This window comes from Mus caroli, unplaced genomic scaffold, assembly GCF_978045245.1.
Source record: "Mus caroli unplaced genomic scaffold, Mus_caroli_1 scaffold_13, whole genome shotgun sequence".
In the NCBI taxonomy this organism is placed as follows: domain Eukaryota; kingdom Metazoa; phylum Chordata; class Mammalia; order Rodentia; family Muridae; genus Mus; species Mus caroli.
Window position 1 is genome coordinate 92,780,875 of NW_028227268.1, and position 18,589 is coordinate 92,799,463.

At 37.9% G+C, this 18,589-nt stretch overlaps 1 protein-coding gene across 1 annotated transcript in view; it reads left to right on the forward strand.

The window, feature by feature from the left end:
• Acyp2 (acylphosphatase 2) overlaps positions 1-15,802 on the forward strand; it is a 147,959-nt gene extending 132,157 nt beyond the window's left edge. Inside the window, exon 4 of the mRNA XM_021176827.3 lies at positions 15,353-15,802. Coding sequence (XP_021032486.1) covers positions 15,353-15,467 — 115 coding nt within the window. The 3' untranslated portion in view covers positions 15,468-15,802. The remainder of the gene's footprint in view (positions 1-15,352) is intronic.
• Positions 15,803-18,589: the final 2,787 nt, after the last annotated feature.

Below are 18,589 nucleotides of genomic sequence, written 5' to 3' on the forward strand. Positions count from 1 at the left end.
AGCTATTGGATGTATCACAGGGCTCCCAATCGAGAAGCTAGAGAAAGTACCCAAGGAGCTAAAGGGATCTGCAACCCTATAGTTGGAACAACATTATGAACTAACCAGTACCCCGGAGCTCTTGTCTCTAGCTGCATATGTATCGAAAGATGGCCTATTCGGCCATCACTGGAAAGAGAGGCCCATTGGACTTGCAAACTTTATATGCCCCAATATAGGGGAATGCCAGGGCCAAAAGAATGGGAATGGGTGGGTAGGGAAGTGGGGGGGCGCTATGGGGGACTTTTGGGATAGCATTGGAAATGTAATTGAGGAAAATATGTAATAAAAAATATTAAAAATTAAAAAAAAATGAAGGGAACTAATGTACTTCTGGCCCTGGCTTCTCAGAAAGAATTAGGGGATCCCCTCCAGGCTGGGGATTGAACACAGTTTCATACATGCTCAGGCAAGCATCTACCTTTGGCCATCCCCAGTCATGACTTATTTAATTATTGTCATAATTCACAGATTGCTAAACTAACATTAACTCATAGTCTTTTTGTTAAGGTGAAACTGTATTATTTAACAAGCAGTAAATAACACAGTGAAAATTGATAAACTTTGCAGTTTTACTTATATACAGCACATACATTTTTAAAGAAATATTTTATAAATGTTATATGGAGGTTATCTCCCTATTTAGATTGATTTTTTTATATTATGTATATGAATGTTTTACCTGCATGTACATATAGGTACCACATAGATGCCTGTTGCCTGCAGAAGTTAGAAGAGTGCTGAGTCCCCTGCGACAGGAGTTGTGGAGGGTGCTTGTCTTAGTCAGGGTTTCTATTCCTGCACAAACATCATGACCAAGAAGCAAGTTGGGGAGGAAAGGGTTTATTCGGCTTACATTTCCATGCTGCTGTTCATCACCAAAGGAAATCAGGACTGGAACTCAAACAGGTCAGGGAGCAGGAGCTGATGCAGAGGCCATGGAGGGATGTTCTTTACTGGCATGCCTCTCTGGCTTGCTCAGCCTACTCTCTTATAGAACCCAAGACTACCAGCCCAGGGATGGTCCCACCCAAAAGAGGCCTTTCCCCCTTGATCACTAATTGAGGAAATGCCTTACAGTTGGATCTCATGGAGGCATTTCCTCAACTGAAGCTCCTTTCTCTGTGATAACTCCAGCTGTGTCAAGTTGACACAAAAATAGCCAGTACAGTGCTAAACAACCATGTGGGTGCTGCAAAACAAAACCTGAGTTCTTTGCAGGAGCAACTAGTGCTCTTCACTGCTGTACCATCTGTCCAGCCCCTATTTTGCTAATTCAAACAGGGTTTGTTCTTATCCTTTTTATTGTATTATTTAGCTGGTAGTTAATATGATAAAGACCTTAATTATGTTAATATTATAATAATGCAATCACTTTCACATACGGTAATAAATTTAATAGATGTCACAGGATTTCTAGACACAGAATACTGCATGATCATGTTTTAATCTCGTCTTCTTATTAAAGAAAGTGGTCCTTGTTTGTGTACTGGAAAGAATACTAGGCTGGAGAGTCAGAAAGTTTGCATGCAACTTTCAGTCCCTTACCTGAGGAGGTCATCTGTGAAACACCTCTTTCTTAACCTGTGCGTCAGGTGCCATGCTGAGCACTCCATATGAGCCATCGTGATCAAGAGTTATAACAAGCCTATGAAGTACATAGAGATGGCCCATTTTGTTATGCTTTTATGAACTAGAGGGTTGTCAACCCTTGCCTCTAATAAAACCATTAGCACCATTTCCTCAATGACATGTTTTGTATGCAAAGGATGTTTGTATCTGGGCATTTCATTTTGATTTTGTTTTTGCATTTATATTTGTGTATATGTGCACATATGCACATGCCACAGTGCATATGTGGAGATCAGAGGACATGTTATAAGCATTGATTTTTCTCTTTTAAGCATGTGTATCCTGATCCTCAGTCATCAGGGTTGGTGGCAAGTGTCCTCACCCACTGAAATATTTTAACAGCCTTAGGGAAACATTATGATCATTCTCAAAATGCTTCAGTCTTTTAAATTATTGTTACATCTGTTATGGTGATCAGTGATCAGTGATTGTATTGTTACTATTGTATTGAAATAATTAAATATCAGGGTTGAGGAAACAGGTATTAACAGGTGTAGCCTGCCCATGGTAGGTCTGAAGAAGCCATGAGAAATGGAATAAATGGAAGTGTCTGTGTATAGCTGTGGCTCTAGTCTTCTGTGACCTGGTAGACTTTTTATTTCCTAGAAACTAGATTGACCTTGGATTTTGCTAGAGGCTGTTAGAAACTAGGAAATGACTGAGGAGCTAGGCCAGCTCACCTGCATCCTTATTCTAGGAGCATGTGTCTCTTCCTTTCTTAGTAAGTCTAAGAGAAGATAGTCTTGAGTCTATGTCAGGACTGCATTCTCCCTGTGCTTGCCTTCAAACAATGCTAGCTCTTTGATGTCTCAGTGGTTAAGAAGTGTGTCCAAAATTATCTAAACACTGAATTATGAACAAATGGCTTACCCTGAATAGCAGGTGGAGTCTACATTCTGGTTATGTCATGCCTCTGACATGGTTTATCTGGGCCACTTCATCTTCCTAATCTGCATATATAAAAGAGTTCAATAACATAATCCAATTTATACAGACTGATCCTGATGTTAAATGTGCATTCTAAATATCTTAAAGATTGCAAATTGCTCACAACAGTCATACTTTCCGTATTTTAACTTGTTCTTATTGCCACCTCCTGAGACCCTAGAATGTTCTTCTGTTATGAAAAAAAAAAAATCCAAAGGAAGGTACACAGTGCCTAGGAGATACACAGTTTATCTCAGGCATCATTACTTGATATTGCTACATCTTTACACCTGAATACTCCTGAGCATATTTCATCCTTAGCCAATGAAAGCAGGGAAGGAAGAGCTGTATCACCAATAGTTACAGCAGTTATTTTAAGAACTAAAATCAAGAACTTGCAGCGCACACAAATGTTTAGTTTTATAAAGATCTCTTGAGCTTTATAAAGATCAACATCATACTGAGACCATAAAACCTTTGTTCTCTAAACTAAAAGAAAAGCCCAGGGGACGTAAACCATTTCTTGTTGAAAATGAACTAACATTAGGATATCATTTTTTTTTCCTATTGAGTTCCTGCACCAATGGATGGATAGTGGATAGAGCAATAGTCAATCTGTTTTATATAAGCCACTTTACATGTGGGAATTTAAAACATTATAGAGGCTAGGGGCAGTATCTAACATAGACACAAAAGAGGAGGGTGGCATCTCAGGTGTAGTTTCTGCTTCCATGGGCATGGTGCTTTTAATGTCATGTGACAAGCTGAAATACTCAAAGCAACCTAACAATGTTACAGGGGAAAACAAAGGAAAAAGGGAAAAGGAAAAAGGAAAAAAAAAAAAAGAATTGGCTTTACTTGCTAAAATTTGTTTACCATATTCCAATGGGTTAAACATTCTTGTCTAAGCACAGGAAAAGAAAAATATGTTCATTAAATCTGAGAAATAAGGTATTTATAATATGGACATGTTTTATATTTTTAATGCTATTTTACCGTACCAAAGAAAGAACAGGGCTCAGCTATTTTAAAAATAAATAAATAAATAACACCATGGTAACCTGAACTGAAATGGTCTAGAATTCTCTAAACCATATTAACGGTCCCTAATATTATTTTAAAGTTCTCTGTAAGATAGTACATGAAGAAGAAAACAGAACTTCCTGTCCTAAATAACTTGATTTTGCTAAGTACTCTAATCAAATGTGCTTTGAAATGATCCAGCTCTACTACATGACCTCAATGTAGCCATTCTCCCTGTATTTACTAAGGTAAGGCTTTTTGTAAATCTTGGTGATGCATGCTTGTAACTGCAGCACTTAAGAGGTGAAAGCAAGAGAATCAGAAATTTAGCCTTAGCTTCATAGTCAGTTCCTTGCCATCCTAGGCTAAATGCAACCCTGTCTCAGAACTAAGAAAAAAAAAAAAAGATACAGTACCATGGGAACTGACATGGATAAGTCTCAGCAACTGTTAACTTTGAAAAGAGAACATGGAGCTGGAGAGATGGCTCAGCAGCTAAGACCACTGACTGCTCTTCCAGAGGTCCTGAGTTCAAATCCCAGCAACCACATGGTGGCTCACAACTCTCTGTAATGGGATCTGATGCCTTCTTCTGGTGTGTCTGAAGACAGCTGCAGTATACAAATGTACATACAATAAACAAATAATTCTTGCCGGGCGTGGTAGCGCACGCCTTTAATCCCAGCACTCGGGAGGCAGAGGCAGGCGGATTTCTGAGTTCGAGGCCAGCCTGGTCTACAAAGTGAGTGCCAGGACAGCCAGGGCTACACAGAGAAACCCTGTCTCGAAAAACCAAAAAAAAAAAAAAAAAAAAAAAAAACAAATAATTCTTTAAAAGAAAAAAAGAAAAGAAAAGAGAACACTGCCATTAGACTTCTAGTTTCCAATATTAAGTCAAGAGAAACATTTTTTCAATTTTCCCTAAAATTATAGAATATTTTTAGAGTGGCAAATTCTGTGTTTTATTTCAACACATTTAGGGCTGTGCTGCCAGAAAACCTGATAGCTGTCAATGCATAGATGGCCTCAGTATTGAACATTGACCTTACTAAGAAATACCAAACACAGCAATGATGGAGCAGATTTATAAAAACTAACATACTAAATGAATTCCGTGTATGTAAATGGGAGTGTCAACATACTCTGCTTGATAACAAACATCCAAGCCCTGCTTGGCTTGACTAATAGAACATTTGGTAAGAGCAAGTAAGTTCTGACAATATAAATTCTTATTAATTAGCACTTAATCAATAAAATGCAACATTAAGCATATCCTTAGACCTACATATTACAGTAGCTTATAAAACAATTGCTATATTGCTTATTATATATCTTACATTTACATTTATACAGCATACATCCTTGCTGTAAGAAAAAGCTGAAACTTCAATGATTACACAGTTCTCCTTTCCCATCCTTGTGTAGATAAATTCCTTTAAAGAGGTTACAAACATACATTCTCCAGGCATACTCCTTGTTTTCAAATGTCTAATTTATCCTTTCCAGAAATCCTAAGTTTTCATCGCAATATACAAGTCTTCCAACATAACTTATGCTCCCCAGCATCCCACATGTCATGCATTCTTTGTCATTGTGTCATCTTGCCATATTATAATCATGTGTCTCTCCCATCAGACTAGAGTTCACTGGAGACAGGCAGTCTTCCTGATTGCCTTGTTTGCCTAGCACAGAGCACAGAATAGGTATTTAATAACTCTTTTTTTTTTTAAAGATTTCTTTATTACATTTATATGAGTACACTGTAGCTGTCTTCAGACACACCAGAAGAGGGCATCAGATTCTATTACAGATGGTTGTGAGACACCATGTGGTTGCTGGGAATTCAACTCATGACATCTAGAAAAGTAGTCAGTGCTCTTAACCTCTGAGCCATCTCTCCAGCCCCTTTAATGACTCTTATTAAGCGTCTGACACATCTTTTGTGGCTATTTTAAGATAAATTTTAACTGTAATAAAGATGATATACAAATTGTGATTTTGGGTTTTTACTTTATTTCTAAGACTTCACTGCAACCCATTGAGATCCAGCAATAAAAGATGTACAGAGCCAAACACTAGTAGGAAAGGGACAAATTTCAAGTCTTCCATAGCAGCTGCTAAGACTTCTCTGTGCCTCAGAAGCAAGTTTAATTTGTATTTCTGGCAAACAGATAAGAGCTTGACTTTGGGTGTGATAAGGATGAAAAAGAAGAGAGACATAAAAATAAAATTCAAACCAAAGTTGATGGGCTGTACAGATGGCTAACAACCTATAACTATTGACATCCTGGCAGGTTCTAGGACGCAAGAGAACACACTGGGTAAGGGGTATGTGAATGGGCAGAGGCATGGAAGCAGGTAGAGGTGATAGATCTGAACAATCAAGTGGACTCAGTGGGCATACATCTATCTAAAGCTTTCATGCTAAATCGGGGAGTAAAGAGGGAGATGAATTAAGCCACAGGTCTCAGCAAAGTAAAAAGAACTCCCGCTAAGAAGGATCATTGGCACCACAGAGTTCAGTTATAATTAACCGTGTTGTTGGAGCTTAAAACAAAAGGTTCGATTTCAATTCCCCAAAATCTCACACTTCAGATTTCAGAAAGCTTCTTACCTAAATGAATTCAATTTATCTGAAATTAAGTAGCATATATAAACTATATCAATGGTGGTACCAGAGTGCACATTGCATGGTTCACAGATGCACCGCTCACAGATGCATCATTCATAGGTTTTATGTGAACATAAATAACTATGTGGGTAAATAGGCTAGGAGATGAACAATACCCAAGACAGGTACAGATGAATTGATAGTGGAGGCTAAACAAAATTTATCTTAGAACTAGAACAGCAAGAGAGTATGTGACAGAAGTCATAGGAGGGTTTGGAGAAGCTCCTGTGCTCAGTGTTGTGATATGGGGTTAATTCTAGACTCTGGAACTATGGGGTAAAGCCTAAAATGAAAAATAGGACCGTATTATTACAAATGAGACTTAGAATGCCTGGTGAGAAAGCCAGGCGCTTTGACGGAAAAATCAACATGATTGTGGAAAATGCTTCAAGCTCTGTATTTTTTCTCTAGACAAATTCAATTAAATGTATTTAAACAAAAGTTATAAGAGATAGTAATTAGACCCTACAAGCTAATTATTTTCTTTTTTAGAATAAGTGAGTTGTAACAGAGGCAAGCACGCATCCGTTTTATGGTTTTTGCTTATATGCTTCTTGATTTATATCCTATGTCTAAAAGCAAGCTATAATATCCTAAGCTAAAATTATCTGGCTATGAACTTTTAGTATTTTTCTTTATAATTTCTGCCCAGGAGACCCAAGTTTCCCTGGAAATGAAGCACATGTTAACTGGGTATTTGCCTCAATGTTGGGCTTAAATTGTGTTTTCACTATTTCATGCATTTGGAGCTGCATATGACACATTTGGGGCAGAATGTGACATATTTAGCTTGACACATGTGGGGCTGAATGAATGATTGAAAATAAAAGTGTAAGTATGCACATAATGATTTTGTACAAACTATCTGTTAGGTCATGAGATTCCTTTGTCTGCAAACTGTTTTTAGAGTGATTGATTGCCAAGGGAATGCAACTGCTAGCACACAGGCACAGCCCTCAGAGAATCAGTCCAGTCTGACTCCAGTCTTTCTGGACCAAGAACTGGATTGCAATTGCAGAGCCCACTGTCCTAAAACTACATGTTTTTGTGATAGAAGAACATTGTGTTCCTTCCTTTAGTGGAAAAGGGTCTCTAGCAAAGTTGGTCGTAAAACACAAGTCTATAGATAACCTGTGGTTCCCATTGAGAAAGTTACAGAATTAGTATCAGGGGAGGGGAAGGGATCATATCTTTATATATTTATTATACTGTTGTTTTGTTCCCTATAGATTTTTAAATGATGTGTAAGAACATATTAAGCTGCTAACAAGAGAGTGGATACTTAAGAATGAAAATAAGGGAGGAGCACAAAATAGAGCTAGGAAGAAGGCCATAAAGATGCTTACCATAGGACCTCTGCTATGGGTGGGCTTGCACTTGACTCTAAACTGTCTAATAGTCCTCCATCTGCTAATGGCATTAGCCTCAATTTACTTAATAGCATTTTTTTGAGGAAAATGGAAAAGTCAGGGTAAAGGTTAAAAAGACAAGAGTGTCTGGCCAACTCATTTTTCATTTGGCTTCCTTTAGGAATAGATCTTAACATATCTGGGACAGAGAACATACTGAACTGTGTGTCCTTAATACAGCCCTCCTCAGTACACTTCTGGGACAGGATGTTCAGAGATATCCAAAGGCATTGAATTCGAAATCTAGGCTGGCTGGACTGGCCATCAGCAGAACTCTGAAGCTCTCTGAAGCTGTTCTGTCTCCTCTTCTACAGTCTCTCCTCCTCTATAGTCAGACAGCTCAGGAGCTTTGTCTGTTCTTGCTGTCTCCATTTCTTGCTCCATCCTCACCCCTGAAACAGTTCTAACCTGGTTTCCACTCAAACTGCATCAGTAATGCTGTCTTGCTACGGTTCACAAACCACTATTCAGTTTACTTTTTACTTGGTCCCAGCAGCATTTGGAAGTTCCTTTACCTGTGTGTTTCGGCTTCTATTCAGTTGACTCAACAATGCTGGTGTTCCTTCAGATATGAGGAGGTAGCTCCAGCAAAATAATAGAGTAAAACTGAACACTGGTAACAAACAAAAGACATCTACTACTTCTGAATCCCATAGCATCTGGTTTTATTGAACAACAGTAGCACGGTATGTTTATTACCTCCTCAACTTCCAGTCCAAACTCCTTTTGCTGTTCTTTTATCTCAGACCCAACAAAATTAGGAGCTACATTTCCCTGAATTGCCTTGGACTTAAGATTTCAAATGTAATTTATGCTTTTACAGTCAGTGATATTTACATGAAGTTTGAAGTTTGACCTGAATTATCCCAGGATAGTTTCCCAGACTTATTAATTGAAGATGTTGGGTGACAGTCTACACTACAGCCGAGAAATGCTTCTGCCAAGATGAGGGGGCCTTGGGAATGGAATTTCCCTAGAAGTATATAACTCTGGAGATTCCAGAGCTTTCTAAATGAGAAAAGGCAGTGGACACTTAACTTCAGTAACACTTATTAAGTGCCTACTATGTGACCTAGATGTTCGATTAAGTGATTCACAACCAAACACCCTCTTCAGCCTTTTCATGATCTCTGTGATGACAGTAATGGTCCTCTCTTTTTAAAGATGAAGAGTCTAGTTTCAGGTTAGTGGTGCATGATTTGGGGTTTCCTGGACAAATTTTTAGACATGTTATCAAAATACTATTAAAAATTTATTTTTATAATAAAATATTTATTCACATATAACTGAATAAAGAAGCCTGTTTGATAAGCAAGAATAACACAAATGTTATGCACTGTCTTTCCACTATTAATGCTAGCTTAAAAGCTTGAGATTGGCAAGTACCACATTAGCTTCTAATTAATTTGCTGTCTTTTCTTACTGTCTGCTTCTTCACTTCAGGCTGCAGAGATATCTGAAAGGATAATTCCACTTGAGTTCCAGGAAATAGAACTGCTATGAATTATTGCTAATGTTAGCTTTCTAGTGCTTTAATTTCATCTCCTTGTTTCAGTCAAGAGTAGTACTTAGATAGCAGTTTTCACATCATTCTAGGAACTCACATTCCTACTTTCTGCAGGCAATACTCACTTGAAACACAGGGGAGGCAGTGTTGCTGGTGCTGTTTCCGTATATGATTTCTCCATAGACTTTACTTTCTGTAACTTTGCTCAATGGTAGGTTAATAGGGCAGTTTTCAAACTGAGTTCACAGCGTGAAATGCTTCTGAGTTCCTTTAATTATAGACTGGTTTTCTGTACACACACACTACATTATGCTGTTTCAAAGACAAAAAACTGTTATGTAAATCATAAAGCTTTCTTATAAAATATTGGTTTTGGGTGGTTTTATTTCTTTTTTTACATTTTCTTATTAGATATTTTCTCCATTTACATTTCAAATGCTATCCAGAAAGTCCCCTATACCTTCCCCCAAGCCCTGCTCCCCAACCCACCCACTCCCACTTCCTGGCTCTGGCATTCCCCTGTTCTGGGGCATATAATCTTCACAAGACCAAGAGCCTCTCCTCCCTTTGATGGCCTGCTAGGGATGCTACATATTCACCTAGAGACATAAGCTCTGTGGGGTACTGGTTAGTTCATATTGTTGTTCCACCTATAGGGTTGCAGACCCCTCTAGCTTCTTGGGTACTTTCTTTAGCTCCTTCATTGTGGGCCCTGTATTCCATTTAATAGATGACTGTGATCATCCACTTCTGTATTTGCCAGGCACTGGCATAGCCTCACAAGAGACAGCTATATCAGGGTTCTGTCAGCAAAATCTTGCTGGCATATGCAATAGTGTCTGGGTTTGGTGGTTGTTTATGGGATGGTTCTCCAGGTGAGGCAGTCTCTGGATGGTCCTTCCTTCCATCTCAGCTCCAAACTTTGTCACTATAACTCCTTCCATAGGTATTTTGTTCCCCATTCTAAGAAGGAGCGAAGTATCCACCCTTTGGTCTTCCTTCTTGAGTTTCATGTGTTTTGCAAATTGTATCTTGGGTATTCTAAGTTTCTGGGCTAATAACCACTTATCAGTGAGTGTATACCATGTGTGTTCTTTTGTGATTGGGTTACCTCACTCAGGATTCTATCCTCCAGATCCATCCATTTGCCTAAGAATTTATAAATTCATTCTTTTTAATAGCTGAGTAGTACTCCATTGTGTAAATGTACCACATTTTCTGTATCCATTCTTCTGTTGAGGGTCTTCTGGGTTCTTACCAGCTTCTGGCTATTATAAATAAGACAGCTATGAACATAGTGGAACATGTGTCCTTATTAAAAGTTGGAACATTTTCTAAACAGCCCCATACACCCTCAAGAAATAGAAGCAGTAATTAATAGTCTCCCAAGCAAAAAAAGCCCAGGATCAGATGGGTTTAGTATAGAGTTCTATCAGACCTTCAAAGAAGACCTAATTCCAACTCTCCCCAAAATAAAAACAGAAGGTACTCTACCCAATTCATTCTATGAAGCCACAATTACTCTGATACCTAAACCACATAAAGACCCAACAAATAAAGAGAACTTCAGACTAATTTCCCTTATGAATATTGATGCAAAAATACTCAATAAAATCCTCAGAAACTGAATCCAAGAACACATCAAACATGATCTATCATGATCAAGTAGGTTTCATCCCAGGGATGCAGGGACGGTTTAATATATGGAAACCTGTCAACGTAATCCACTATAGAAACAAACTCAAAGGCAAAAACCATATGATCATCTCGTTAGATGCTGAGAAAGCATTTGACAAAATCCAACACCTCTTCATGATAAAAGTCTTGGAAAGATCAGGAATTCAAGGCACATACCTAAACATAATAAAAGCAATATACAGCAAACCAGTAGCCAACATCAAACTAAATGGAGAAACACTTGAAGCAATCCCACTAAAATCAGGGACTAAACAAGCCTACCCACCTTCTCCCTACCTATTCAATATAGTACTTGAAGTTCTAGCCACAGCAATTAGACAACAAAAGGAGATAAAAGGAATACAATTTGGAAAGAAAGAAGTCAAAATATTACTATTTGCAGATGATATGATAGTATATATAAGTGACCCTAACAATTCCACCAGAGAACTCCTAAACCTGATAAACAGTTTCAGTGCAGTAGCTGGGTATAAAATTAATTCAAACAAATTAATGGCCTTTCTCTACACGAAGGATAAACAGGCTGAGAAAGAAATTAGGGAAACAACACCCTTCACAATAGTCACAAATAATATAAAATACCTGGGTGTGACTCTAACTAAGGAAGTGAAAGATCTATATGTTAAGAACTTCAAGTCTCTGAAGAAAGGAATCAAAGAACATCTCAGAAGAAGGAAAGATCTCCCATGCTCATGGATTGGCAGGATTAATACAGTAAAAATGGCTATCTTGCCGCAAGCAATCTACAGATTCAATGCAATCCCCATCAAAATTCCAACTCAATTCTTCACAAACTTAGAAAGGGCAATTTGCAAATTCATCTGGAATAACAAAAAACCTTGGATAGCAAAAACTATTCTCAACATTAAAAGAACCTCTGGTGGAATTACCATGCCTGACTTCAAGCTGTACCACAGAGCAATTGTGATTAAAAAAACAAACAAACAAACTGGTACAACAATGGACAGGTAGATCAATGGAATAGAATTGAAGACCCAGAAATGAACCCACAGACCTATAATCACTTGATCTTTGTCAAAGGAGCTAAAACCATCCAGTGGTAAAAAGACAGCATTTTCAACAAATGGTGCTGGCACAACGGGCAGTTATGATATAGAAGAATATTAATTGATCCATTCTTATCTCCTTGTACAAAGTTCAAGTCTAAGTGGATCAAAAAACTCCACATAAAACCAGAGACACTGAAACTTATAGAGGAGAAAGTAGGGAAAATCCTCGAAGATACGGTCACAGGAGAAAAATTACTAAACAGAACAGCAATGGATTGTGCTGTAAGATTGAGAATGGACAAATGGGACCTCATAAAATTACAAAGCTTCTGTAAGGCAAAAGACATTGTCAATAAGACAAAAAGGCCACCAACAGATTGGGAAAGGATCTTTACCAATCCTAAATCCAATAAAGGACTATTATCCAATATATATAAAGAACTCAAGAAGTTGGACTCCAGAAAATCATATAACCCTATTTAAAAATTGGGTACAGAGCTAAACAAAGAATTCTCAACTGAGGAAAAAAATACTATAAAAGGAGACCTTGTCCAGTAAAAGGCTTGAAAACCCTCAATTGATACAATAAATACTGAGTGGGTGTTTGTCTATCTTTTGAAGTACTAAGGAAAATACACTAAGACTTTTATATATCTCATTAACAGCCACATGCTATTCTTAGAAGTTAGCAGCATATCTGTGGCTGGGCTTGCAGGATGAACTTGCTACCCTTGCCATGTTGTGAGAATGGCACCAAGTAAAGCCAGTCACTGTGTTTATTTCTGTTCTGCATAAACTCACTCACAAGAAATGAAGGAAAATTGGAAGAGCTGTTAAAAATAAATGAACTAATTGCAATGAATCACCTTGTTTCACAGGCATAAGTGGGAGTGGGGGGTGGGGCAGAGGGGTCATTAGTCAGTCCCAAGGCCTCCAGCAACCTTTGAGAGGACAACTATGCCCATTACTTATGTTATTTCATAGAAGAATACCATGGGCAAAAGTTCTTTTTAGCTTTCAAACAGTATTTTTTAAAGCTTTTGTTTCATGTGATATAAAATCAAATTTGAGTCAATACTCAGGGTTTCTTTCTGCATGTGTATGTTACAGGACCTAGAAAACCCACTCAGGCATGAGATCTATAGACCTGAAGAAGACATAGACTCATTCCTTCAATGTTATTATCTAGTAATGACATCAAAATCCAATAACAAAACTGATTCTGTCTTAGACCATGCATACTAGTGTCAAGGAGGCACATCACCAAGAACACATAAGCAATTACATAGCAAGGCCCTTTTACCCTGACCCTGGGAAGTCAGTAGCCTAAGCTTATTTTCAAAAGCTACAGATGGCTGCTTTGCTGCTGCCAAGTCCATGAATGTGTGGCACTCACTGTATCTGACGGCTAAATATCCACCATCTGCCACAAAGAATTACAGAGAATGTTACAGAAACTGCAATGGGGCTGAGGGTTGTTGACTGCCTGAATGGTAATGCAAACAAACACACACACACAAATACACGGTCACACACATATACATACACACACAAATATATATAAACACACTCATGCATGAACACACAATATAATAATAATAATAATAATAAAAACAATAATAATACATAGCATTATATATAGTATTATATTATAATATAATGTATTAGACAAAGAGCTCTTTCCCTGGTCATTTGATATTCACCAACACTGTGTTTTACTTATTCACAATGCAAAGATGGCCTGAAGTTGCTTGGAAGTCATTCATGCAAGATCACTGTGATTTTCCTTCCCTAAAAACTCTTCTCACATCTATAATCCTCATCAAACATGTAAGAAATACATATATAATGAAAATACTCCTTCTGTTGCTAATGTGTCATTGTTAAAGCCAATGTGGTTTTGGTAAAGAAATAAAAAAAAAAAATTATTTTCATTAAAAAATCTCTACACAGCCGGGCGTGGTGGCGCACGCCTTTAATCCCAGCACTCGGGAGGCAGAGGCAGGCGGATTTCTAAGTTCGAGGCCAGCCTGGTCTACAAAGTGAGTTCCAGGACAGCCAGGGCTATACAGAGAAACCCTGTCTCGAAAAAAAACCAAAAAAAAAAAAAAAATCTCTACACAAAACACTTAAAATACATCGCAGTGGAATGGCTATCAAATAACATCATTCTGTCAATAGATTTTTCTGATTTACATTCTTTTTTCATTTTTATTACTTGGATTTTAGACTTTCTAAAGAGCCTATCAAAGGTAATGTTTCCTTCTCTCTCTCTCTCTCTCTCTCTCTCTCTCTCTCTCTCTCTCTCTCTCTCTCTCGTGCCTTTTTCTTTTAATTTATTTCCTCCTTCAACATTCCCTCCTTCCTTCTGTGCCCAGGTTACCCAGAAAGGCCAGAACAAGGCACTTAAACAAGAGACCTCAAAAAGCCAAAGCAAGCCAACTCAAGATTAGCAGGCTTCCTCCAACAGGCCTGACAGTCTAGATGCTAGTGTCTTCACTCAGAGCCTGGTAGTAAAAGGTGGTGCCAAATAAGGTAGTTACAGAAGCTGACCTCAGGAACCCATCCCCAGATGATCTATCTATAATGCAATCTGTACACCTAAGGCCCAGGGGGCATCTCAGAAGAAACAATGGAAAGACTGTAAGGCCAGAGGACCAGGTCATGTGTCCACAGTACTCAAATGCACAAATTAAATCATAGGTCTTTCCAATACGTTAGGATTAACAACTTCTCTGAATAAGCAGAAAAATGTTTTCAGAACAATTAGATTATTTCATGCAGTGCAGTAACTTTGCTAATGTATATGGTAAGAACAGTATTAGATATGAAAGAAAGATCATATAACTTTATCTGATGTTTTACAGAAATTATGTCTTTTCTTTTTCATAATGTTTTCTCTATATATAGCATGTGCACATACACATACATACATACGCACACATACATAATACACATATGAGTCTACCATATATTTGGTAATGAAAAGAATGGGGAATTGCTTTTATTACTGACCACTTTATAAAACTATTTTGAAACTTAAGAGCAAGGTAATACTGACCATGAAGAGTTTGTTTGGTTGGTTGATTGGCTGGTTTTGTTGCTGTTATTGGGGTGATGGGTAGGGAGAATAACCCTAACATGAACTAAGTTGCTTAAATTATTTCCTTTCTTTGTCCATGTGTAACTATGTATTATACTATTAATACTATATTCTTACAACAACATATACAATGTAAGCAAATTTATTCGTTTATTTTAATTAAGTTTGATATAATGAGTAATGTATTTCATTGTAACATTTTCATCAGCATGTAAGACAACTTATAAAACATTTTATGCAAAAGTTACATTGCAAATGTCAACTTCCTTATGGCATATTTTAGTAACCCTGCGTGTACTCTGTATACTCATTTCTATTTGTTTCTGTTTATAGGAAGTCCTGGCTGAGCAAGGTTGGGAGTCCTAGTTCTCGCATCGACCGGGCCGACTTTTCTAACGAAAAAACAATCTCTAAATTGGAATACTCTGATTTTAGTATTCGATATTAATGGAAGAAAAATATCAATTGCAATGCTTATACTATAGAAAATAAAACATTCTTAGATTTATAATAGTAGGAGAGTTAAAAATGGAAAGTGTCTCTTCTGGAATTATACATTACTGAAATGTCTGAAACTGAAAACATTTACTCACCTATGTTTTAGCAAGCAGAAACTAAATATTATAAAATAAAATGTCATTATAAATTATCTGATATGAACATTCAAGTACAATGTTGTTTTATGGAGTCATATAAAAATATTACAGTATATATGTTATTTTATGTTACAGTATATATGTTATTTTGGCTAGACATAAAATAAAATTAACTAAAATTACCTTTGTGTACTGTTGCCTAGTAGGCTGACTTTTAATGTCTTCTAAATAATAATTTACTATTAAGAGTGAGGATTATCCATGCAGTGGTGGCGCACGCCTTTAATCCCAGCAATTGGGAGGCAGAGGCAGGTGGACTTCTGAGTTTGAGGTCAGCTTGGTCTACAGAATGAGTTCCAGGACAGCCAAGGCTACACAGAGAAACCTTGTCTTGAAAATCAAAAATCAAAAAACAAAACAAAACGGTTGAGTGATTAGTCTTAAAAACAGTTAAAATAAAATTGTATGATAATCACCATAACCAGAAAGTAATAGCAACAGAGAGTTAGTATGCAAAACTCTGCTTAAACTCAAACCTGATTTAGTGCAAAGTTTGACTTGATATCCTTGACTTCATTGTTCTGTGGTCTGGATAGGCAAGCTTGGGGATAGGAGCTAGAAGATCTAGTTTCAGTATAGCAAGCTTTGAAACTTTTAATCTACTCCCTTCAGTTATTACCCTATGACTAAAAACACTGAGAGTCTAAATAAATCACCTAAACTTGAACTATTATTTGGGGATCTTCAAATGATAAACAGGCAATATTGTACAAGGAATTATAATATTGAATAGGAAAGGCCTTTAATGGAAAATACAGCAGGATTTCACTTGCACATATATTATATATGTACTCCACTGACTTCTGTTGTGGGAAATATCGAAAAGAATGGCAAGTTCCCACATACACTGGGCACCAGCAGGCTACATGGCTCCAGCTGGGTATTCTCATCTCAGCAGACTTTCTGCCCAGAGCTCCAAAATCTCTCCACCCAGCTCACTAAGTTCCCATTGGTGGGTCGCTACCATGTCTGACCCATGTTTCAAAACCCCCATGGCCTTTGTGGTGCACATCTGGCAAACCCACACTTTGTGGCCGTACCTTTCTCTCTTGAACCCAGTTGAACCACCACGTGAAGGAAAATGCCACACAAACTTAGTTCAGAAACAGTGGTAACTCATTCGTTGGGTACAATATCTAGAATCCTAATCTCGTAAACCATATTAAATCTAAATCCTCTGGTGGTGAATCTTAGCAGATTTGCCATAAGCCAATGAAACAGGCAGGGAGACACTAGTAGCTACATTTTGTCCTCTCGCTATCTAAGTTCAAAAGGACCCTATCTCTTTCCTCCTTCCTCTCTTCCTCTCTACTATTGAATCCATTATTCATTAGGGGATGGTTCACAAGGAGTCACCTGAGTATGTGACTCATTACTTATTCCAGACAACCCCTCCTAGGAAAGCAGAATTAACATCAAAATACAACAGCACTGAGCCACCCACAACAGATTCTTATTTTAAATTTTATTTATTTTTATTGTGTATATACTTGTATGGTTATGTGTGATTACAAAAATGCATCATGATTTGTATGTAGAGGTCATAAGTCATTTCTTTCCTATCTTGTATCTTGTTTCCTTGTGTCCCAGGCATCAAGTACCTTTATCTTCATAGACCTGATTTTCACATTTTTTTTAATAACAATGGAACCCTCCACTAAAACACAGTTTTACATAGAACTGAATACATAAAAGAAGTTGGTTGTTTGTTGTTTTGTTCTGTTTTAACACAACTGGTGTGACTGAACTGGAATGGAGAGGTCCCTCATACTTAGTTTCTCCTTCCTTGTATTTTGGTCTACTTCAAATCCCTTGGGAAAACAAGTTAAAAATGACCATCCAAGTACATCTTGAAGGCATAACAAATTGTAGGTAGAAGGTTTCATGGTTGGGTTGATGTACCAGTCCCACCCCTGAAAACCTTGCCTGGTTACAGAAGATGGAAGTGGTAGTGTAGAACTTGAGAGAGTGGCCAACCAATGATGGGTACAACTTGAGGCCCCCACTAGCAACAAGTGGGAGCCTATGCCAGACAATCCATGGATTGCTAGGAACCAGAGGCTGCAGAGACCAGAGACCCAAGATAGATCCAAACACAACTGATGAGAAGAAAAACAAGGCAATGAAATAATTCCTAATGATATTCTGCTACACCTGTGTCTAGCTCAATTGTCATCAAAAGGGTTTCATCTAGAACTGATGAGAGCAGATATAGAGACCTGTAGCCAAACACTAGGCAGAGCCAGGGGAATCTCAAAGAAGAGCAGGAGGAAGGACTGTAGGAGCCAGAGAGTTCAATGATAACAGGAGGACAAGACCTACAGAATCAACTATGCACTACTCAAAGGGGCTCACAGAGACTGAAGCAGCAATCATGGAGCCGGTATGTCATGGTTGTGTAGCTTGGTGATCTCATGGGACTCCTAACACTGAGAGTGGGAAGTGTTTCTGACTCCCTTTTTGTTCTTGGGATCCTTTTCTTCCTATTGATTGCCTCATACAGCCTTGATATGAGAGTACCTAGTCTTATTGTAACTTGTTATGCCATACTCAGTTGATATCCCTGAGAGACCTGCCCTTTTCTGAAGAGAAATGGAGGAGGAGTAGATCTAGGGGAGATTGTAGGTGGAGGGGGGACTGAAAGGAGTGGAGGGAGGGGAAACTGAAGGGGATATAATATATTATAGAAGAATAAATTTAAAGATAAAGTAAACTTCCATTTCATTTTTTAAAAAAAGAGAAGAAAAAGACATAGAGAAAGAAAACTACCATCCTATCTGTGAAGCAAATTCCACAGCTATATATGGCCCAAGGCATGACCTTTACCTACAAGTTTGTATTCAGGCCTCTCCCCTACCTGCTGCATGGTATGAATTGAAAGAAGGAAGTAGGCCTGGTGGTGGTGGCACACACC